The sequence below is a fragment of the Lycorma delicatula genome, chromosome 2 (assembly GCF_047948215.1).
Source record: "Lycorma delicatula isolate Av1 chromosome 2, ASM4794821v1, whole genome shotgun sequence".
NCBI lineage: Eukaryota > Metazoa > Arthropoda > Insecta > Hemiptera > Fulgoridae > Lycorma > Lycorma delicatula.
This window is the reverse complement of record NC_134456.1, coordinates 180,665,700-180,690,552: the sequence shown is the minus strand read 5'-3', so window position 1 is coordinate 180,690,552 and position 24,853 is coordinate 180,665,700. Positions and strand designations below refer to the sequence as shown.

Sequence of the window (24,853 nt, the reverse complement as noted above, 5' to 3'; positions counted from 1 at the left end):
ATGAGAGAATACTGGAAGAACAAAAGGAATAATTCTGTTTGACTTGATGTGTACATGGACCCTAGAGGCCTAATCGGAAAAAAAGGATAACATGAAAGTAGAGGGTTACACATAAAAATAGAGGGTCATGAAAGTAGAGAGTTGTTATATACATAATATAATACACACAAAACGAAATATGAATTTTTACTATGGTATTGTATGAAAGGTGACATCTAAATAAAACACATTCTTACAGATCTATAAACAAACTTTAATTATAAAGTTTGACACAATTTTATAAATGTTTTTTAAATTAATTCTATTTCAATTTAAATGTCACCAATTGTATTTTGAAGTATAGGAAGTTGTCTAATGGACTTTTCTTTCTGTACAATAATCTCTAGGCTCACACTGCAACACAAGTGATTATGAATCTAAGAAACTTTGCTATGGAATCTTCAAACATTTACCATTCAGTATGGCCTCAAAACTGGTTATTACTACCATTATCTCTAATTAAATTAATAAACAGGGTATACAAAAAAGAATATTGGGGTTTTAAAACTATTTAACATTTCTTAAATGTAACTTAGTAATGAATAACAAATTAAATGAAAGAATAACTTTTACAGTTGTTTTTTTTTCTCTGTTAAGTGTTCAATGTATCTTTAATCATACAACACACATCCAACTGTTAGGTCAGTATGTCCCACATTTTAATCAGAATGACGGCAATAATGGAAGCAATATTTGCTTCAATCCTGGGACTAAAAATTGGGTAGATTAGTACATAGCAGAGCCACGTACATGAAATTCTTTATAAAACTCCTAACACAGAAATCACACTGGGTCAGATCAGGCGAACTAAGAAGCCACCATAAACAAGTTCTGTCATCAGGTTCGTGCTGATCGATCCACTGATTGGGGAAAACAACATTCAACTGACCTAGCGCAGAGTTATATCAGTGAGGAGGCACCATTTTGTTGCCAAATAAAATTCTCTGTTCTATTTTCAGGAAAGAGCCATGAATGCAGCATATCCAAATACGCAATTCCTATTATGCTTGCTTCAGTGAAAAAGGACGACTCATAAACTTGCTATCAAGGTACTACACAGAAAGTATTTAATTTTGGAAAATCCTTTTCACATTGTAAGAGTTCATGGGGATTTTCTGACCCTCAGATACAAATACTGTGTATCTTAACTTTTGCACTAAGATGAAATGTTGACTCATCACAAACAATATTTATTTTAATATTTAATTTTATATCATTAATTTGTAATTAAAGCAAAATTAATTGATTAAGATAATAATACAAGAAATATTACCATATAAAAATCAATTTCAGTATAAACGACAACACCCACAGAATCACCACTAAATAATTTTTGTCCATTCATGCTCCATTCGAGTGCTGTTATGTCACAAGAATGTAATCCACTAACAGTATAACGTTCAACCTATTTAGAAACAAAAATAAACATTAAAATTATCTCTTAAAAAAAAATTGCAGTGGTTACTACAATATTAGATAACCTAAATAAATCCAGGTTTCCTGGATTTATATTATTCTATAAATGTAGGTACAATTTCCATTTAAATTATGGATAATTTTATTTTCATTATTGAATTAATTATACCAAACAATTTATAAAAAAAAAAAACAAATTTACACTTGATTTATAACACTTGTCCAAATTAAATTTTTCCTCTGAGCATAATTTTGTTCCCTCTCTTAATCATAAATGATACAATTAAATATCACTTGCGATCAAATACATTAAGATTCTTGTTTTAGAAACTATCAGTAACTAGAATGTTAAACTTTCCTGGCAAATGTCCCTTGGTAATTTTTTTCTTCTTACATTTGACTGGTTTGACACATTTCTCCACTACTTTCTATTATGAACCGATCTCTTAACCTCAAAAATGTTCTACATCCTACATCCTCATTCATATATTCTAAAATCTCTGCCTTCCTTTTTTCTTTTTATCCTTTACACTTTCTTCTAAAATCAAATTCATTTTGGTGAATGCCATATAAATTCTGTATTTTTATGAGATTACACTTTTGAAACGGAAGACTTCAATTTGTACTCTAATCAATCTTCATTTTCTCTATGTATCACATTTAATACACATGTGTGCGCATACATACATACACTTTTTTCCCCTAATTATCAATTGATGAAGGTTGATTATTTTTAAAAATTGTGATTCGTTTAAATATAAGTTTCTCTTTTTTAAATGTTTCTAAATAGTAAAAGTGTATTTGCTAGTGTGTGTGGAGATTAATACATCTGAATTGAGATATAATAATATCCATGTGCTAGAGGTACTCTTCACATGTTTTTTGTTTGAAGTGCAGGGAAGACAGATGAAGTGCAAATCTAAAATTAATTTTAAATAATTTTATATACATTTATATAATATATAAATATATTATATAATTAATTATATTATATTATATTATATTATATTATATAATAATAATAATAATAATAATAATAATAATGTATTATTTAATATATAAAATTATATTTATATAATTTTTTAATAAATTTAAAAGTGATAATTTATAGGTCCAGTGAAGAGGGTATACAAAACTAATACCTTCATGCTATATGGATGCATACTTTAAGAAATAATTGTTTAGAACAATAAAAATGTTTTACCCAGCAATGAAAGAAATAAATATGATGTATTCTAAAAAAAATTATACCAACCTGTCTGTTTACATTCTGTTTATAAACTTCTGGCAACCACTCAGGTGTAGGCTTTGGTACTTTAAAGACGGTCACTGTACCTGTCTTATCACCAGCTGCAACCATATAATCAACACTTGATACAACTTTTACGCATGTTATGCTCACATTTCCCTTCTGAAATTAACAGACAAAATAAATCAGAGAATCCATGAAATAATTCTGTAAAAATAAAGACTAGACTATCTAAGAGATATAAAATACGCAGAAAAAGTTTCTTAGAGGTTCTTTAAGGTGAATGGAGCACAAGTTTCCAACTTATAACAGATTTTGTGTATAAACAAAAGGGTCAATGACTCTTCAATCCTTTTATATACACAGCATATGCAGACTCAATACAATTATATAAAATTTAAACAAACCAACTAATCCAAAACAGATAAACCTGGAAGAAGTCCATGAACTTTCAATATCAAAACTTAAGTTGTAGAGACATTTTAAAAACTACAATCACTTTTGAGATCTGGGTTTCAGCCAATGAATAAATAGAGATTAATAATAAATATAGAATTAAAAATTTATTAATACTAATAATAACAGGAAATAAACATTGTTGTGTTAGGCACATCCATGCTCTACAGCAGTTAGAATCATAATCCATATAATTTTAATCCATATAATGCTTTTATTAATTTACAAACTCTAATAGTTTTATCTTCATAACGTCTTGTTTGTTTTATATACACTTCTGAATTTACTCTTCCACTTAAAAATGAAGTTTCTACATCCATTTGCTCAATTTTTAAATTCATTTGACAACAATATGACAATAAAATTTTCAAAGTTTGGGTTTTTGCAAATGGTGAATAATATATATATATATATAAATATATTTATTTATAAATAAATAACATAATTTATTAATTAATATTAATTGATGATATATATATATATATATAATCAATTTGTTATTTTTGTTGAAAATCCCTTATTATTAATCTAGCTTTATAACTATTATCTGATTTTCTAGTATATACCCACTTTACATCCAAAACTTTCTTATTATTATTTACATTCTAAACTAATTTCCAAGTTTTGTTTTTCTTTAATCTTTGAATTTCTCTATCCATTGCTTTCATCCAGAAATCTTTTTCATTACTATCCATCACCTCCTCAAATGTATTGGGAGTATCAGCTCTACAATAATTAGCATAAATATTTGTATTATAAATATAATAATCATCAAATCTCTTTGGAGGTTTTCTTGTTCTTTCAGATCTACGCAATACATTTTCATTTTTAGAATGAAAATGCATACCCTCAGAAGTTGCCTTTGCCTCTAACCTACCAAGACCTCGCGGGACCCGGCTATGCCATTCTTCGTGGGGGTCATTCACCCAGTAGGCTGGGACTGGGTCTTTTATATGCCTGCCTCTAACCGTCCCCCCTCCCTAGAGAGATCCAGCTGGGTCTGTCTTTTTTTTATTACCCATGAACTCAGGGATTCCCTGGTCAGTCATCAAGAGTGGTTCACCTCAGCAAACCACCCTCTCATGAGCAGAGCTGCCCCTGTAAGACCCTACCTCCAGGTTACCCCGTATCACTCAACAGTATCTCGTTCCTTAGTCTTCATAATATTCGTGACTAAAGTTGCTACAGCGTTCCATTCACGATGTTCCTGTAACATGTATTGTATGGCACTATCTGGTGTAAGTCCTTGATGGCCAATATGTGCCTCAGTTCATCCACCGGTGACACAAGTATATCATGTGTTTCACGGTATCTATTTCTTCACAGTATTGGCAAACTGGTTCAGGCCTTCTGCAAAAGCAGTAGAGGTAAGCCCCAAACCCTCCATGCCCAATCAACAACTGAGAGAGATGGAAGCCCACCACCTCCCCATGATTTCTGGAGACCCACCAGTCAATTTGTGGAATCATTCTTCTTGTCCAACAACTGGTATTTGAGGCTTGCCAGTATGTATGTCATTCTTCCAACATCTGATTTTGGGCTTCTTTGCGTGGCACACCATGTCGTATCCTTTTCAACATCAGGACGCGAAGATGTACAGGAGGAACTCGTGCAATCACCTCGACTGCATTCTGTGAAACAGTTTTGTAAGCCAATATTATGCTTATATTCATCCTACGCTGTAAAGATGAGACCTGTTGAAGGTTTCGTTTTTTATCAAAAGCCTCCGCCTTAGCCGGAAGAGCATAGTATATTACTGACATAGCTACAGACAGTATCAGTTTTCTCTTAGAGGGCCTGGGTCCCCAGTGATTACTTATAAGTCTTTTTAATTTCCTGATGGCAGTTTCTGCACATTTGGTCACCTTGTTCAAGTGTACAGTATGTAATCGGTTTTTATGCAACCATACGCCTAAGTATTTGACCGTGTCGGTTGCGCAGATGTCCGTATCACCTATTCAGACGATTATTTTTCGGAGCCTACGACGGCCAGTTAATGCTGTCGCTGCAGTTTTAGTGGGCGCTAACATCAACCCTTTGTCTGACAGCCATGCCTGTATTTTGATGATCGCAGCATTTACGTACTCCTCCACTTCTTGTTCAGAAAACCCTGAAACCAGTAAAGCTATGTCATCCGCATAGGCCACTATGCGGACGACATAGCGTGACGACAGACGTGGAGTTCCACATCTCCATCGAACTCGATACGTAACACACCATCGAAAGCAAAGTTCCACAGGAGTGGTCCAAGGACCGACCCCTGCGGAACTCCTCCAAATACTTCAACTGGGATGTCTCCCTCTTCAGTACTGATGTGCATCGTTCTCTGATGAAGGTAACAATTTATAATACTTCTGAGATATGGACTAAAGGTTTTTTCAAACAAGGCCTGATTGATAACCGGCTAGTGGAGGCTTCCGAAAGCATTTTTGACGTCTACGAGAACAACCAATGGTATTCTCCGTCGACGCCGAGAACCACCCGCTCTTTCTCTGGCCCAGTTAATCACGTATTGCAGAGCGCGTCAACCGTGGATCTTCGTTTCCCAAGACCGAAATGTTTGTGAGACAATCCGCGTCTCGTTTCCAGTTCAGCCCAGAGTGGTGACAATCATTCGTTCGAATAATTTCCAAGTGGTATTTAACAGACATATGTGTCTGTATGTAGTTTCTCCTGGATTTTGGTCTTTGGTTTTTGGAATCAAGACTAATCTTGTGTCCTTCCAACAGTCTGGGAAGCATGTCTTTTCTAGTGCCACGTTGAATGCGTCTAATACTGTCCATGGGTGTCTGTACACTATTTCCTTAATTTTGCCTGGAACCAAGTCAGGCCCTGGACACTTATTGGGATGTAAGGTTGTTACCGCAGATCTAAGCTCATCAAAAGTGAACCTATTGTTATGCACTACCGGAATCTCCCTCCATTCGATCTCTACGACTGGAAATAATTGTTTCACATTCACAATCACCACTTAACCAGGAAGAAAGGGGATATGTTTACCAAATCGGTCCATCACAGACTTGTAGGCTCCCCCCCCCCCACACCCAAGGATCTGCACCAAGCTCAGCAATGAACTTCTCCCATGCGTTTATCTTAGCTTCTCTGATAGCATCAGTTAATGCCTTTCTTGCATGAAGGGTATTCTTCTCTCTTTACCTCATCTACTCGACCAGTTCTACACGTGTCCCGCTGCATTCTTCTCCTCAATGCGAATACTGACGCTCTTATTTCTGCAATTGCCGGGGACCACCAGTATACCCGGCATCTACCCTGCTGTCCTGCACGTCTGCAGGCATTTTGCAAGTATTGAGAAAGATGTTCTGGGATTATTTGTGTATTTCCTCGAATATTTGCGAAACTCATCAGCCACGTTTATGGCTTCATAGTCCGTTGGCTTCCAGCATGGGGTTCTGGTATATCCAGGCCATGTGCAAGCCACAGAAAATGTGATGGCGTTGTGGTCAGTAGCAAGTTCCTCCTGTAGCACAAGACAGTAATGGTTGGAATTATGCTTTCTGTTGCCATCGTTATATCAATGATCAAGCCTTGACCCCGTCCGATGTATGTGGGGACACAGCCCCTGTTGCATACCACAAGCCCTACTGCCGCAAACATACTGGCCACGGCATATCCGCGTATTGTCGAGATCCTACCACCCAGCTCACGACATTTAGAATTCAAATCACCCATTAATACAATGGGTTTCTGACGTCCTCTTATAAATTCTTCTAGTTTTTTTTATAAATTCAGAAAATATTGTCATCCCCGACTTGGGGGAGATATATGTAGACATTAGTATATGTTCAGTCAACTCCACAGCAACAAATCCGTTGTCTAGAGACACCTATTTGTGCATATCGACTTCATACGTTCAGAATAGCAGCGTCTGCATTATAAGCCTATAAGCCTCCCAAGTGTAGGCAGCTCTTGTTAGATTCCGAAACCGCTAGAAAGTCGATGTTTTCCTCAATCGCTGTTCTCCAAATCAAGTCATGCGCTAAGGTGCAACGGTTTGCATTGACTTGCATCAGTTTCATCAGTCAGTCTTCTTGTAGGCCCCGCTGTCAGTCCGATGGCCAGCCTTATTACATTTCAGGCACCTTGGGGGCTCCGGACAGTCTCTTTTCTTATGGCCTTGTCCGCCGCAGTTATAACATCGACCACTGCGATCAGGTCCGTTACATTAAGAGCAGTGATACATCTCCCAGCACCTAAAACAGTGATTATCGGATCTTATTTGGACTCTACAAAGTACCCATCCTATACAAATTCTCGCCTGTATAAGTGTATCTGTCTCAACGCTCTGTATGTTGTGATAAGTGACGCATTTTGCGTATTACGGGTAATATCCGTAAGTGGGTAATACTTATCCTAATCCTAATCTTATCGACAATGACATGAGCCACCGCATCTCTTATTTCATTCTCAGTTGTGTCGCAGTCCAAGTCTCTGAGATGGATCACGGTCCTGCGACTGCCTCTTGTTTTTAAATCAATCTGTAGATCTGCGGCTCTGTCTCTGAACACGTTTTTTAAACCCTCCACATTCGTATGTCCCTTGACCCGAATGCATAATTGCTCATCAGCACCCTTACGTAATGCTAGGACTTCTCCATCCTCTTCTCTTGTAACAGATTATTTTAAAGTACAAAGAAGGTCAGTGTATGATCCTCCCGTGGATGTTACTATTAGCGTGCTACTGTCAGAAACTGCTGGTGTCGTCAATCTGACGCTCTGAAGAGATCCACTTTGAGCTTTTGCCGTTGTTTGTGGCAAACACCGTTTGTATTTTACCAAGTCTCCCTCTCAACGTATACATTAACATACATTTTACAGCCATACCGATTTTTCCTTCTGGTAAAACAAAAGTCGGTGACAGGGAATCCTCCACCACCTTCCTGATCGCTCCTAAGATGCCGCATAGTTCATTTTCCTCTCCTTCCTCCAGGTCATAGAAAATCCTATATTTTCCTTTAGAGAATTTATCAGCCTTCCTGCCCATGATGGTAGCTGTTTAATAATAAAAAGCTACCATCTCTTGGATGGCGGTTCTTTAATAATATCCCCTTGTCTAATGTCTGAGGGCTGTACACCCGCACTTACCGAGCCCCGCCGACGTTCAAGAGTTCTGAATGTGCAGACATCTCCCTCGGCCAAACCTGCATTGTCCACCAGTTGCAATGTCCAGATAGGTCTGTTGGCCAGCGTTTTGTTGCTAACCCGATTAGTTCAGCATCAGTCAGTTTTTCATCTAGGATGTTGCGCATATCGAACGTGTGTGGTTCGTCAGTCTGGGTCGCCTGTGTAGTCCGTTTAGTGGGTACAGTTAAGTCAAGCAGTTCCTGTAGACCGCTAAAGATAGCTTGCAGTTCTTTTTCATGCGTATTGATAAAATCATGAGGTCCAGTACCGTGGTTCTGTCTCAAAATGTACAGGGCAAGTCCCAGTCTGTTGGACAAGGTTTTCAGGTTTCCTGATGGTGGATCCTCTTCACCGTTGATGATTTTTTTATTCTCTTCCGTTCTTTATCAGATCTAGCTGGTTTGGATGCTGACGAGCCGGTCGAGACAGAAGAGGACGAGTCCTCATTAATTTTTTTTTTTGGTTATTGCGGCCGATAGGAAGGTCTGAAAATTTTGTAAGTAGTACCTCTGTGTTCTACTCTTAATTCCTAGTATTTTGGGCTCCAACAAAAGGGGGAAGGGGATTTTTTTGAGGAGGGGATTGGTAAAATGTATGAAATCAAAAATGAGTCAAAAAATGGGGGTTTCAAAAAACATTTTGGGGGTCCAAAAATGTATCCCCCAAAAATTAAGTAAAAAATGGGGGCTGGAAGGGGGTCAGGGGTCGGAAAGGACCTGAGACGGATAGGGGTATGGGGGTAGGAAGTACAGGAAGGGATCTATTGAGGAAAAACCATTCTCCCTTATATTCCTGTCTCCGGACTTAGAAAAAATTAGCGCACTCACCACAGAGATTGAAGAAAATTTCCTAACTTCTTGTTTACAGTAATTGGTTGCTTGCTGAATCTTTTAAACAGAACAGCCATTCAAATGTAGTGCTTAATGCTTATGGCAAAAAGGTCGACTTTAGAAAAAACATTATAAAAAGTAGTCCCTTATCCTTTAATCACAATTTTCATTAAAACACATGCACTAATATATTCACCGACAGTTCCAATAGTCCAAACCGAAAACCAATAAAAATTCTAAAAAACGTGGTTTACATTGGTTAACTAGCATTTCTCCCACCACCACCACATTCGGTCGCCTTAGAGCATATGACCAAATGTCTGTACAAAAATGGCTACTGTGCCTTAAAAACAGTTTAGCGACCAATAATCTAATAGCTCCTAGTGAGCTTACCTAATAGCATGAGTGAACTAAGCAAGGTGCCATACACCACCTGCTTACGGGTCTCAACCACTCACTTGTCATACAATAAAACTAAACCAGGGAGGCGCACCCCTTGTTATTATATTAAAAAGACAGTAATTTCCTGTCACGCCTCGGTCACTGAATGCCAGCTAGTACCTGCCCACCATTTAAAGCGCTTGGAACTTTATCTGACTGGTGGCCAGCCATTATCTCTGGATTAGCTTCCCACAGCAGCACGGTAGGAGTCATTATACTTTACCCTTAACTAATCTACCGATATCGGTTGAACAACACAACCTCATCGCAGCGATCCATACTAACTCGCAGTTTATGAGCGGCCAATTTTCCCCATGACCTCTAAGTAAAAAACGTGGTGCAAAGAAACAACATGTCCACTCTGTTCGAGTGCTCTTACTCAACTCTGAATCCCATATTTGTCAATGGATAACTGCTTTGGAAGGCATCCATTCTGGACAAACACCAAAGACTTCACACTCAGCTTCTTCAAACCTCAACTTGCAGTTTGAAGAAATAGTCTTGAACCATAATAAAAATTATTACATATGAAATACTAATTCATCAGCATAAGTGATCTATGTAGTTTAGTTACGAGAATTCATAAAGAAAATACAAAAATCAATACAACAATACACACACAGAAACACAAGTTAAAATATGCTGGACTGGCAGATTGAAAATTAAACCAAAGATAAAATCATACATAATCACTATAAAAACAAATCATTTTAATGCAAACAAGATTCACACTTAAAGATATCAGAACAGGAAACAATAATTCATTATTATAATTATATATTATTATTATTATATTCCTTTGTTATTATACTCCTTTATTATTATATCCACTTATATTATTATATACATCTTTATTATTATATTCCTATTATTATATTGCCAATACCTGGTTTAAAAGTCGTGATAGAAAAATATACATATCAAAAAAACCTGGTGATACTGCAAGGTATCAGATAGATTATATCATAGTTAAGCAAAGATTTAGAAATCAACTCGTCGACTGCAAAACTTACCCTGGAGCAGACATTGATAGCAACCATAATTTAGTGATAATGAAATGTAGATTGGGGTTTAAAAACCTGAAGAAAAAGTGTAAGATGAATTGGTGGAATTTAGAGAGGCTTGAGGAAGAGGTAAAGAAGATTTTTGAGAAGGACATCGCAAGAGGTCTGAGCAAAAAAGATAAGGTAGAAAATGTAAAAGAAGAATTGGAGAATGTTAAAAAGGAAATTCTTAAATCAGCAGAAGCGAACTTAGGCGGTATAAAGAGAACTTGTAGAAAACCTTAGGTTTCAGACGATATATTGCAGCTGATGGATGAACGTAGAAAATATAAGAATGCTAGTGATGAAGAAAGTAAAAGGATCTATCAACAATTAAGAAATACTATAAGTGCAAACTAGCGAAAGAAAAGTGAGCTAAAGAAAAGTGTTCAGAAGTGAAAAGAGAAATGAACACTGGTAAAATAGACGGAGCATACAGGAAAGTTATGAAAAATTTTGGGGTACATAAATTAAAATCGAATAATGTGTTAAACAAAGATGATACACCGATTAATAATACAAAAGGAAAGGTCGATAGGTGGGTGGAACATATTGAACTAATACAGAGGAATTAGAAAATGGTGTTATAGAGGAAGAAACAATACTCAGATCTGAATTTAAGAGAGCATTAAAAGATTTGAATGGCAAAAAGGCTCCTGGAATAGACGGAATACCTGTAGAATTAATGCGCAGTGCAGATGAAGAAGCGATTGATAGATTATACAAACTGGTCTATAATATTAATGGAAAAGGGGAAGTTTCATCAGACTTCAAAAAGAGTGTTGTAGTCATGATACCAAAGGAGCAGATAAATGTGAAGAATACAGAACAATTGGTTTAACTAGCCATGCATCAAAAATCTTAGAAAAACTGAGAGGAGAGTGGAAGAAGTGTTAGGAGAAGACCAATTTGGTTTCAGGAAAAGTATAGGGACAAGGGAAGTAATTTTAGGCCTCAGATTAATAGTAGAAGGAAGATTAAAGAAAAACAAACCAACATACTTGGCGTTTATAGACCTAGAAAAGGCATTAATAATGTAAACTGGAATAAAATGTTCAGCATTTTAAAAATATTGGGGTTCAGATACAGAGATAGGAGAACGATTGCTAACATTTACAGGAACCAAACAGCAACACTAATAATTGAAGAACATAAAAAAGAAGCCTTAATAAAAAAAGGGAGTCTCACAATGATGTTCCCTTACGCTGTTACATTTTAATCTTTACATAGAACTAGCAGTTAATGATGTTAAACAACAATTTAGATCTGGAATAACAGTACAAGATGAAAAGATAAAGATGCTACAATTTGCTGATAACATAGTAATTCTAGCTGAGAGTAAAAAATATTTTGAAAAAACAATGAACTAGCATGGATGAACTTCTACGCAAGAACTATCTCTGAAAATAAGCAAGAACAAAACAAAAGTAATGAAATTGTAGTAGAAATAATGTAGATGGACCACTGAATATAAAAATAGGAAGAGAAAAGATTACGAAGGTAGAAGAATTTGTTATTTAGGAAGTACAATTACTAAAGATGGACAAAGCATGAACGATATAAAATGCCGAATAGCACAGGTAAAAGCCTTCAGTCAGAATTATAGTTTATTTACATAAAACAATTTAAACGTCGGGTAAACATTTTTGAAGATATGTTTGGAGTGTAGCTTTATATGGAAGTGAAACTTGGACGATCGGAGTACCTGAGCAGAAACGATTAGAAGCTTTTGAAGTGTGGTGCTATAGGAGAATGTTACAAATCAGATGGGTGATCTGATTTGAATGATTTGAGGTGATTGACAAATGAAGAGGTGTTACGGCATTTTTGATGAAGAAAGAAACATTTGGAAAAATATAGTTAAAAGAGACAGACTTATAGGCCACATATTAAGGCATCCGGGAATAGTCACTTTAATATTGATGGACAGGTATAAGGGAAAAACTGTGCAGACAGGCAACTTTTGGAATATGTAAAACAAATTGTTAGGGATATAGGATGTAGGGGGTATACCGAAATGAAATGACTAGCACTAGATAGGGAATTTTGAAGAGCTGCATCAAACCAATCAAATGACTGAAGCCAAAAAATAAAAATTATATTCCTTACAGCTTGACAGAGAGACTGACTTATAATCATTTAGATTACAATATATATATAGATTACATATAGATTAATAATCTACCCTGTGACTGTGTGAGTGGTCTCATATCCCACTCCCTTCTATTTCTTGCTAAAGTTTTCAGTTCTTGAAAGCTGATTTCCTTTTTGATAATCAATCAGTTTTTAATCTTTTCTTGCCTTTCTTATGGCTACTCCTACTGATCCTTCTAGAACCATTTTATCAATCCTTCTCCTCTCATAAAATATCCCAACAAGTTACATTTTCTATTCTGAATTGTTCTGATTAAACTTTTCTATTCTCTATTACAATATACTGTTATGACTATTGATGACTAAATGATCTACAAAAATGCAAAGTCAAACAAGACTCATTCATAATTTTTCAATTGGTAATTGTTATTGCATCTTGCATAACATAGCAACTTAAATATTTTCTGTAGCTCGCTAACAGTTTTTTAAAACTCAAAATAAGAATATTAGAATTAACAGATATTGTAACTGCATGTCATTCCAATATCTTGCATTAAGTAGAGCAATTTATTTTCTAATATTTAAGTTTCAATTTAATTTTCCAAGAAATTGTTTATTCATTAACTTTTTAACAGTATCACAATCATAAAATGGTGATGGAAGAAAGAGGAACACAATTCTATTTCATTATGTTAAAAATTGTTTTAATAACTACTGGATTTAAAATTAAACTAGTAATTACTACTGGAACAATGCTATATTTTAGGGTAATTAATGCAAGGGGTATCATAGTTGTAGAACACTATAATCCCTCACTCTAATATGCAATATTATTTCACAAAATAAAATTAGTGACACTTAAGATCTTTTTTATTTTTCCTGTTTAGCATCCGGTAACTACCGTTAAGATAATTCTTCAGAGGATGATATGTATGAGTGTAAATGAATTGTAGTCATGTACATTCTCAGTTCGACCATTCCTGAGATGTGTGGTTAATTGAAACCCAACCACCAAAGAACACCGGTATCCACGATCTAGTATTCAAATCCGTGTAAAAATATCTGACTTTACTAGGACTTTTACTAGAATATCTGACTTTTACTAGAACGCTGGAACTCTCGACTTCCAAATCAGCTGATTTGGGAAGACGCTTTCACCAGTAGACCAACCTGGTGGGTTGACACTTAAGATCTACCCAGTAACTAATGATCAACATTTGTTCTCCATTTTCTGCAGCCTTTATAAAACTTATAATAACTGTATTTGCGTGTTTAATTTCAATACAAAGGAATCAGAATTATACTACAAAAATATTGTTTTTTTATTTATTATACATATATATATATATATATGTGGGTGTGTGGGGGGGGGCGCGTTGTGCAAATATGTATACATTTTTTTTTGTAAACCCTAACAAATCAAATTTAAGACTAAAAATGAACAAAATAAAAAAATAGTAATTACCTCCGGGCGGAGACGTTCTACGCTGCTAGTTTCTCGGTTATACCAATAAACTACTCCAATGCTAGTTCCTACAGCCAAATAATCTTGAACACAATCAATACAAGTCAATGCCACATTTTCCAGAAACAATCCTTTTCTTGCTTGCAAAGGCACCTCTTTTAAGAATCCGCTCAGAGGTGCCCACTCGCGTAATTCCCCATCATCTTCGCTCCGAGGTTCTGACATTTTTTAAATGTTAAATGACATCATATTCATCAAATTATCGCAATATATAATTTTCACAGTTTTATTCTCACACTACAATTATACAAAAATGATGAACTAATACATTCATAATATGTTTACAACGGACGCTGGAATTTAGGTATAAAAATATAACCTAACAGGAAACAACTATAGCATTTTCATTTATTTTTAAAGCATTCACTCAAAAATAAAAGTTTTTTAAAGCTTAATCAATGGGCGCGTCAAAAGAACATTTAATATATTTTCGATAATAAACCACACCCTATACCTTTTAAACAACAGTTCTTGAACATTTTAAATCTACCATTCTTTACAATCGCTGCTAATACCACAGTGTACAGTACACAAACGTAAAACAATAGCTTCTAAGAAATTACAGCTGTTCGTCATCCGATCAGCTGGTTTTTCTCATCGTTCATTACGTAGTTCATATTTTGAAGGCTGTTCTATTAAAAACATTTGAAATTCTATTAGCAAGTACTCTTTAATAATATAAAAAACCTATTTTCGTGAAAATCTTTTGACCTACGAAGGATTTTCTTTATAACTTTTCTCTTATAAAATTTTTAACTCAAAACCAAAGGCACCATTTGAATACAACTGCGGAAAAATATGAAAAGCAATTTTGAAAATCGCTATTCTTTTGTTATTAATATATATATATATATATATATATATATAATCATAATAAGGGTATGATAGTAATCTGTAATAAATAAACTTCATCATGCAATAATTCATTCATTTACTCAAATAGTTACCCAAGTTTTAAGGGCTGTGAAGCCTTGTGCAGTATGCAATACATTTTATCAACGCAGGCACAGGTTAATGTCACCTAGACTGATTTTTTTTTTTTTTTTTTTTTTTTTTTATTTAACATGATAAAAAATGCATTCAACGAAAATTGCATAGAATTAGGGCTCAGTGTACACTTTGTAGTATTCGTCAAAGTTAAAAACTTTGTTGGTCAAAATTAATCTAATTCTAAATATCTTTCTTCCTAATTAGAACCAATGGCTAGAAAATACCTCAACCCCCCCCCCCTTCATGTCAGTGCTTCATTTCCATACAGCAGGACAAAATATACATAGCATTTACCTAACCTATGCTTAACTCCAGATTTATAGTAAAAGTTCGGGCTTTTACTACACAGTAATTTCCTCTTCTTACTGAAAGCTTTCCTTTGCCATTGCTATCCTTTCCTTTACATCCATTGTGCTCTTCCAATTCTCTGTTACCTTAATCCCCAAATATTTGTAATTTTTTTATTTATTCCTTTACTTGTCCTTAGTACTAAAACCTGCTGTTTACTTTAATTTTTCCTACATTTATCTTCATTATATACTCTTTCATTTCTTTCTCCAGCATTGTTAACAATCTTTGAAGCTGTGTATGCTAAAACATAGCTTCAAAGAATTTTTATATCATCACCATCTTATTTTTCATCCTCCTACATTTATTCCTTCTTCTTCTCTTTCTTTTAATAGATTTTTTATCACATCTTCAATGTAAATGTTACACTGTACTGGTGAAAGGCAGCATCCTTGCCTAATGACTTGACCCAGACTCAGACCCACCCACTCATTTATATCTTACTTACTTTCATTGTTGCTGTTCATCTCATGTATAATTTTTAATTAGGCTTCTATTTTTCCATCCTACTTTTTCTGTTTAAGAATCTTCATCATTTACTGCCATTTTACTGTAAATCTATGAAACATAAACTCATTCCTCTTCTTCTCTAAATATCTTTCTCCAACCAACCTTAGTTCCTCAATAGCATTTCTGGTCCCTTTTCCTTACCGGAAGCCAAATTGTGTCTCCTGCAATTTCTTCCATTTCTCTTACCAACCTCCAGTTTAGGACTATTAATAATAATATTTTTGCAGCACAGGTTATTAATATTGCTGTCCTGTATTCTGACCATTTACTGGAACCAGTTTTTTTCTTTATAATTAGTATAATTACAGTTTTAACAAGTCTTCATGCCATTCTCCCGTACAATATATCCTGTTACAAGTTTCAACTATTTCTTCTACTTCTTCCTCATTTAAACAGTTATAAAATTTTACAGTTAGTTCATCTATTCAACTCTAATTTTTTATTCATCATTTGAAAGCATATTCCTTCCATCTTTCTCTTAATTCTCCCCATGTAGCATTTTACGATCCTTATTCTCAATTTCTCTCATTTTTCCATTCTGTTTTCATTTATTCCATATAATATTCTTCACCTTCCTATACATCATATCATAGTCCTTTTCTTTTCTAGATCCTTTATATTGGATTCTTCATTAAACCACTTTTCCACTCTTTTTGTGTTTCTCTTCTTAATTTATTATTTCATCTGCAATACATTGTTCTTTCATTTTTCACTGCCTTATACTTATACAGGCTTCTTTCTTCTAATTTCTTTAGTATTTCTGTAGTTATTCATGGTTTCTTGGTTCTATTTCCTTTATGATAGCCTACTTCTTCTTCTGTGATTACTATGGCATTTTTTATTTTCATCCATTTTGAGAACTGAGACCGCATTATAATTCTGAGTGTGTAGTTATAATGTGTTTAGTTTTAATTCATCTTTCAAAAAGTGAAAAAGAAATTAGATCTTTAGTACAATTTTGCACTAAGTCTAACCAGTACTGAAAAACATATTTAAAAATCATAAAATAAAATATGTAGTGGCAAATATATTAAAATTTGTTTCAAAAAGTGCGTGGGTGTAAAGGAGGCTCTTCTGGCTTTCTAACTTAATTTAGAGGCAGAATTAAGAATAAAGCAATCTTACAGCATTTTTAGATCTGAGGCAGCATTTTATAATGCAGAGTCAAATAAATGTTTCGTTTTTTTTTTTTTTTAAATCAGTTAAGATATTAAAGGATGTTAGAATCTTTACAAGAACCAGGTATCACTGGTAGGAAAAGATAAAGAAAAGCAACTGTGATTCATGAATATAGAGGCAGATGAAGGAGTGAAACATGGATGTAGTTTGTTACTGTTGCTTTTTAATATGCACATAGAATAAGAATACAGGAACTGAAATAAAAATTTGAGCAAAGAGTAATTATTCCAATAGAAAAGTACAAATTTTCTAATTAAATTATTAGTTCAGCAGAAACCAGAATTAAAAGAAACAAGCAAGGACAACTTATTTCAAAAAATAATTCTGTTTGTGTCAAATACAGAACTAGGAATTAAAAAGAAATTTTTCAAAGAATTTATGTGGCATGCCATAAAGAGCGTCAAGATGTCTGCCATAAAGTACTAACCTTATAGCAGTGAACCATGGACAATAGGGAAAACAGAAAGTAAAAGAACAGCCTTTGAAATATGGAATTATAGAAGGACATTAAAAATTAGCTGGTAGTAGGATTCAATATGAAGAAATACGGAATTTTTGGAGGTAAATTAGGTTGGTGATCCTTAAATTAAGAAGACATCCAAATTTGGTTAATTTGGTAATAGAGGAATTTGAGGAAGGTAAAAACTATAGAGGCAGACATTAAAATTATTAAAACAAATAATTTAGGATGTAAAATTTAATAAATGTCAAGGTTAAATGATTAGAGCAGAACAGACAGTTATAGAAAATAGCATCAAACTAATCAATTTACTCAATATTCAAAAAAATAAATCTGTATCTTATGCTCCTTAGTATAAATAAATATATTCTTAAACTGTATTGTTATAAACAGAAAATAATTATTTTGAGCTGATAATCACTCATCGTGTACAGCTAGATCCTTTAAAATGCTGTACTTTGTTGGTTTAATTCATCAAAACATTGAATTCCCTATAACTTACACAGTGTACAAAGCTTTTTGAAGTGCAAGATTAAATTTACTGTCTGAATAATCATTATTAACATTAAATAATAAGGTTCTTGATAACATTCACAAAAAATAACTTATACAAGATCTAACCATCAAATACCAAATTATAGTTAGATATTAACAAACCAAACAGACTTTCTGTTTCCAATATGCAAAACTGTCTGCTTAAACCCTGCAACCCTGACCCTTCGTCCTTTCAAAAACACACAAATTCCTCAGTCCTAACTTCTCTATGAATAACCAAAATGCCCCTGCTCACAAACTTTATTAATATGTGAAAAAGGTTAACAGAAAACATATAAATACTAATTGAACAAAAAACAACACTACCTCACAAACAAAATAAAAACCATCTTTGTATCCTACAACTAGGTGTTAGCATCATTCAATAAAATAAACCTGTTCACAAAACATAAGAAATATGTAGTAGTTACAGAAATACTTGTCATTCTTATAAGCAAACTAAAACACAACCAAGAACATATCTCAGAAAGCATTACATACTAAACACAAAATTAAATTACTTTGTATTAAAAAGGAAGCAACTCATACAAATCTCTTCCATGAATTTCACTCTTTCCAGTAGGTAGCTGAAATCTTTCTACGACACAGAACACACACACATACATACACACACACTCATCTACTACAAACAATACAAATCATCTAACTAGCAATACAAATTATTACATGAGCACAGATAAGTTGATGATATATTATTATACAAAGGGATCGGAATACAATGAAAACAGACTGCTAAAATAATGACATTAACATACATAAACAAAATTCACCAAAAAAACTTTACAGCTGAATCCAACACATTAAAAAAAGATTTTCTGGTCCTCAATGTTACAAAAAATGCACTTTCAAAATAAACAGAAAACCAGAAACACCAACTCACAACACTCAACTTTAAATGATGTACCTGGCTTTATAGGTATGATGCAGACTATTCAACAGACTCAAGTTACCTGATCATATAGAAGAATTCAACACTACAAAATACCTTTACTTTTCTTTTCCTGTTTAGCCTCCAGGAATTACCGTTCAGATATTACTTCAGAGGATATGTATGAGTGTAGTCTTGTATAGTCTCAGTTCGACCATTCCTGAGTTGTGTGGTTAATTGAAACCCAACAACCAAAGAACACTAGTATCCATGATCTAGTATTTAATTTGGTATAAAAGAAACTGCCTTTACTATGTCTTGAATACTGGAACTCTCGACTTCTAAATCAGCTGATTTGGGAAGACACATTCACCACTAGCCAGCCCAGTGGGTTACTACAAAATACCCAGCACAAACAAATCACAAATCAACACACATATTGACCACCTAACAAAAAACTAAAATAACAAAAGAAAAAATACATTAATTATAAAAACAAAGATCAGAGAAAATAGCTCTCAGAATTAAAAAGTTGGATACAATTTAGCCTTTAAAACAACAAGCAAAACAAACTAAACACAGAACACAATGTTTAAAATATATACACTGATTGTTTACAATGCTAATGTTCTACAGTGGTCAGATGAAATCCCGTTTCAAAGAGAATGAGTACTCAAAGCTTTCTTTATAAACATGAAGTCAATATTTGCCATCTGCACTAATATAAATCCATCAACACTAAAAGAAACATTGATATTCTACGCAATAAGTTGGCTTCACCTGTAATAATGGGTACTTTTCAAGAAGATACCCGCAGCCGATCTGTAGTTAGTCATTTGTCGTTGTAGTTAGTTGTTGATGGAGTCATTGAAAGGAGAAAATAAATAAATAAAAATTTGAATCTAACTTTATATAATAAAAAAATACAATTATAAATATAATCTAATAAAAAACTTAATCTACGCTTGCTTCGCTCGCTAACCTTAACTAGCGAGCGAAGCGATCGTAGGTTGAGTTTAGTTCGATTATATTTATACTTTTAGATTTATTTATTATATATGTATATATAAATTTATTATACAGTGCACTTTCAATTTACGCGGTTGTTACGTTCCGGAAAATTTCCGCGTATAATGAAATCGCATCAATTGAGACACATTTAATGCAAAAATACAGGTTAGATTCTTGTTAAGTTATACAGTAAATTACTAACTCAAAAAATAATGTACTTTATTTTACTATTGCAGTATCATTGTATTATTTTAATTATATTACAATACAATGTATGTATTTAAAAAGAAAACATATGTAATATTTATTTATTTTCTTTTCAGTGGCGCCATCTGACAATTAACTAACGATAACTAACTACAGATCGGCTGCACAGGCATCTTCTTGAAAAGTATAGGCAAACATAAACTTATAATGACGATTTACTAAAATGACAGATACCATCTAAATCTCAGCCTAAATAAAAAAAGTCCTTCTAAATACTTCTGCCTAATTAAAAAAAAAATCAATAAAATCATCAGCTTCTGTCAGTACGGTAATAAAGAATGGTCGTGAAGTCATTGAAATCGTTTTGAGGTTTCCTTTAAAAACCTTATATCAAACAGATAGAAGTTAGATTTTGTCGTTGCAAAATTAAATTAATATCACCGCATACCGTTCTTGACAAAATATAGCTAACTTTATTAAACCATTATGAACGATAATGGTTTACTAAGTTGGAGTAGTTTACATCGGCTATGAATTAAAAAATATTGTTAACATATGTTGCTGCTTTGACAGAGTTCTCCTGCATTTTTTCTGAAAAATGCAATAGAGATATAAATAGTGGTAATTAAAAAACAGCTAAAATTATATCCAATAAAGTTTTCTTTTAACCACCGTTATGTATTACTTCTGAGGCTGAGATGAATGACAATTTTTGTAGCGTGTGAAAATCCCATGCCTAACTATTTAGAGTTTATTTAATAGTCAACGGTAAAGTATAGACAAAGACCTGATCGGAATGCAATTATTCAAATTTATTTACATGGTCAACATCTATAAATATATTAATTTCTTTTTTATAATATTTTCATCGATGAGAAACTTGTGTAAAAGTCACAGTATTAAGTTCTTGTTGACTAGAAATTAATTTTTATTTAGGAGTAAGTTGGTAACGAATATGTCTAAGAATTAACAGCTGAAAGTAGATGATACGATGAAGATGATACAACGGGCAATTTTGGGGGTGGTGTACTGATCATTGGAATTTAGTGTTTCGTTTGGTTATCGTCGTATTAAATGACATTTTATGTGTAATTATGATTTGTTTGTAATGTGGCAAAGTTACTTTTAATTCGCTTATTGAAGTGCCTGTTTTTGTTACTCTTTGCGGTATAAATATTTCAAAGTAAGATACAATTTAATTATTTTCCTTATCTTGTTCATTAAATGTACCTGTGTTAGTTTCCGATTGAAAAGTAGTTCAACTGGTTTTCTTCTCAACATGATGGTAAGTTTAACTCCTAAAAAACATTTAAATTATTTATTTTTTGTTTGTAGTAATTTAATTACAGTATTAAAGTTAACGTAATAGTGGTGGTGTTATCGAACATGAGTTACGTGTCGAGGGCTAATGGATTTTTTCACCCTTATATAATTTTTACTTCCTGAAAATAAGTTTGACCATATTTATGGTTAGAAATTTCTACGTTACTGTAGTGTATGATTCATTTATCTATTGTTAGTGTAACTTAACTTATAAAATAAACACTTTAATTCGAAATGTAGGTAGCGTTTTATTACTTCACGTTAGAAAACTATATAATATACGTGCTTAATTTGTAGGCTAGTCTGCCTTATCTTATGTGTAGACTTTTTTTTATAATAGTTGCTCTATCATTGTTATTACTACCCAGTATTCTGCACTTTTAAGTTTCTTTCTTTCCTTGAACAATTAACAAATTCTACAAAAATCTTACTTTTCATTTCATATTTTGGCTGATTTAGTTGTATTTATTTCAGCATTAGAACACACAATTCTATACTTTTTCAAGAGACAGTATCCTATAAATTCTTTACCCAAAAATTAAAAGGAGACTCCCATTCTTTGTCAAACATATTTATTTCTAAAGTTGAATTTTGTGTTTTTATAACTTAGCTTTCCAATTATTTTTATTTTCTAATTGTATTTAGTATGGATAAAATGTACTCTATAAGTAAAACAGCATGTTTTATGCAGATTGAAGTAGTTTCTTGATAAAAAAACAAGGAATTTCTGTTAGGCTAGTGTGCATATACTAAATGGCCAATTAAAATCTATGCAATAATTCAGTGATAAAATAATCCTGTTTTCAATTCTTAATATGATAAGATTGTATAAAAATTAAACAAATTTTATCACCCACTACCTTTGGGTGTTCTGAAAAGGATTGACCAAAACCAATTTGTAACACTTTTTTATTACTTATTAATAGTAATGTATATAAATTATTCACTCTGCCTTTAGCTTCAGTCCACATAAAGTATTATGGATTAAAAATAATATTTACTTACCTTTTTTTAATTAAATAAAAACTAAAGCTCACATGAAAGATACTTATTGCATGTGTTGCTTCAATATTTCTTCTTATTTCCTTTTTTAAAACATTTCCATTAGTGTTTGGTGATGATTGATCAATGGAAAGTAATTTGTAAACTTTTTATTGTTTGCTGTATTACTTCGTTTTTCTGTTGGTTGAAAGTAATTTGAAGGTATAAAAATCCTAGGTTGTACAAATATATCCACCAGATTGTTTAGTGGTGAACTTGTCATCGTAAATCAGCTGATTTCAAAGTTAAGAGTAATAAGGTTCAAATACTAATAAAGGCATTTACTTTTATATGGATTTGAATACTAGATCGTGGATACAGGTGTTCTTGTGTGGTTGGGTTTCAATTAATCACACTTCTCAGAAATGGTTGACCTGAGACTGTACACTAGTACACTTCATTTATACATATCATCCTCACTCATCCTCTCAATTATTACCTTATGGTGGTTCCAGACGGTAAATAGAAAAAGAAAGAGAGGTTGTACAAATTACTGTTAACCTGAGTGAAGTACAGATTTCTATTTTTTTATAGCTTTCATTTATGTAATAAAATATATTTACATGTAATAATATACATAAATTTACTATGATATAATAAAAAATTTTGAAGTTCTGTCCCTATAATGAAATATTTTTTTTTTTTTAGAGATAGAGGTAAGGAAAATAATTTCCCAATACATTTTGTATTTCATTGAGCTGATTATATTCATATAATCATGTTTTCGATCAGAATGCAAATATATTCAGTCCAAGTGTTACTTTCAGTCTGTTTACTGGATGGTGTATATGGAGAACATCATTATCTTCAAAGAAATCAGTTGTGATTAGTACCTCTTGTAATTTCTTATATTTTACTTGACTCAAGGATGTGATAATGATTAAAGACTGGGGTATATAGTGTGAAACAACAAATTAATATAGTTATAAAATCATGTATTACATAAATTGATCCAACTGAACAATTATTATTTTGTTTCTCACTTTGACTGATGAAATGAAGAGTTATGAATGTTAATCATTGCAGTTTTGAGTTTGCCTACTTGGTGATGAGTATATCTTCTGGAAAGTAGACAGATTTATTAATGATTGAATTCTTATTTATTTTGTTCTTGAATATTGCTTCAGTTATCTTAGAAAGATTCATTATGTATGAGAAGTTTTTAGAACATATGCAATAGCTCTTAAGTGATAATGTTTTTTTATTGTGTGTTTTTAATAATTATTTGTAATATTTATAAAAAAATGAAATTAATTAATTTTTGCTGATTTTTTGAAAAAAAAAACAAAGTTTGTATCCTGTTATGAAGTTTTATGTTATTTTATAAAATCTTGCTTGGATAAATGTGATTAAAAATTTGTTTATACATTTTGTTAGATGTAGTTTATTTATTATTAATTAATTAAATGGATTAATTGAATACATCTGAATTTTAATTGATCATTCAAGCTTTTGTAGCATCTCTGTGAATGAATAATTGTGATTTGCCTGTTTCTGTTATTTCTTAAAATGTAGGCACTTATTTATTTCTTCTATTTACTCTGTTAGATCTATTTTTTTATATTTATATTTTTTTTTAGTTTATTTAGAGATTTTTTGTAATAAGTTTTGTTGAGGCAACAGGTAAATTTATAATTTTTTTTATAAAGGTTTTTTTTTAGTGTTTTCAAGTATTGGTTATACATTTGTTTTCATGTAAGTGCTTTTTTTATGGTTGTTTCATTACATTGCTATGTCTAAAATCCAATTGAGGTACTATGAAATTAGATCTCATAAATATTGTAATGTGATGCATGTTTGTACACTTTATTAGAGTCAAGGATTACATATAATCTTTTATTTTGTACATAGTGATAGAATTTCTAAAACGGTAGCTTTTCGTAAATATAGATTTCTTTTATTATATCTTTGTAAAAAATTCTCATTATTGTTGATAAATATTTTAATTTTATGGAGATAAGTTTTTGTTTTATTTTTATTAGGAGTTGTATTATGAAGATCCAGTAAAATAAGATCTTATGTGTACATTAATGGTGAGATCTTGTTCAGTGGAAGTGCTTCAAGATTTTCCATCCCATGCTTTTTTTTTAGATATACTATTTTCATTCTTTTTCAAAATATAAATAA

General features: G+C 32.7%; 2 protein-coding genes across 4 annotated transcripts in view; one reads left to right on the top strand and one right to left on the bottom strand.

Moving 5' to 3' along the window:
- The window catches only part of LOC142319470 (tectonin beta-propeller repeat-containing protein 2), a 104,402-nt gene extending 89,632 nt beyond the window's left edge, over positions 1-14,770 (bottom strand). For all 3 annotated transcript variants that reach the window (XM_075356788.1, XM_075356786.1, XM_075356789.1), the window contains exons 1-3: positions 14,175-14,770; positions 2,711-2,866; positions 1,313-1,444 (exon numbers count right to left, since the gene is read on the bottom strand). In XM_075356788.1, the coding sequence (XP_075212903.1) occupies positions 1,313-1,444; positions 2,711-2,866; positions 14,175-14,399 (513 nt within the window). In that variant the 5' untranslated portion in view covers positions 14,400-14,770. The remainder of the gene's footprint in view (positions 1-1,312; positions 1,445-2,710; positions 2,867-14,174) is intronic.
- A 6,559-nt stretch (positions 14,771-21,329) lies between these two features.
- The window catches only part of Snx6 (sorting nexin 6), a 51,935-nt gene continuing 48,411 nt past the window's right edge, over positions 21,330-24,853 (top strand). The window contains exon 1 of the mRNA XM_075358035.1: positions 21,330-21,647. Coding sequence (XP_075214150.1) covers positions 21,642-21,647 — 6 coding nt within the window. The 5' untranslated portion in view covers positions 21,330-21,641. The remainder of the gene's footprint in view (positions 21,648-24,853) is intronic.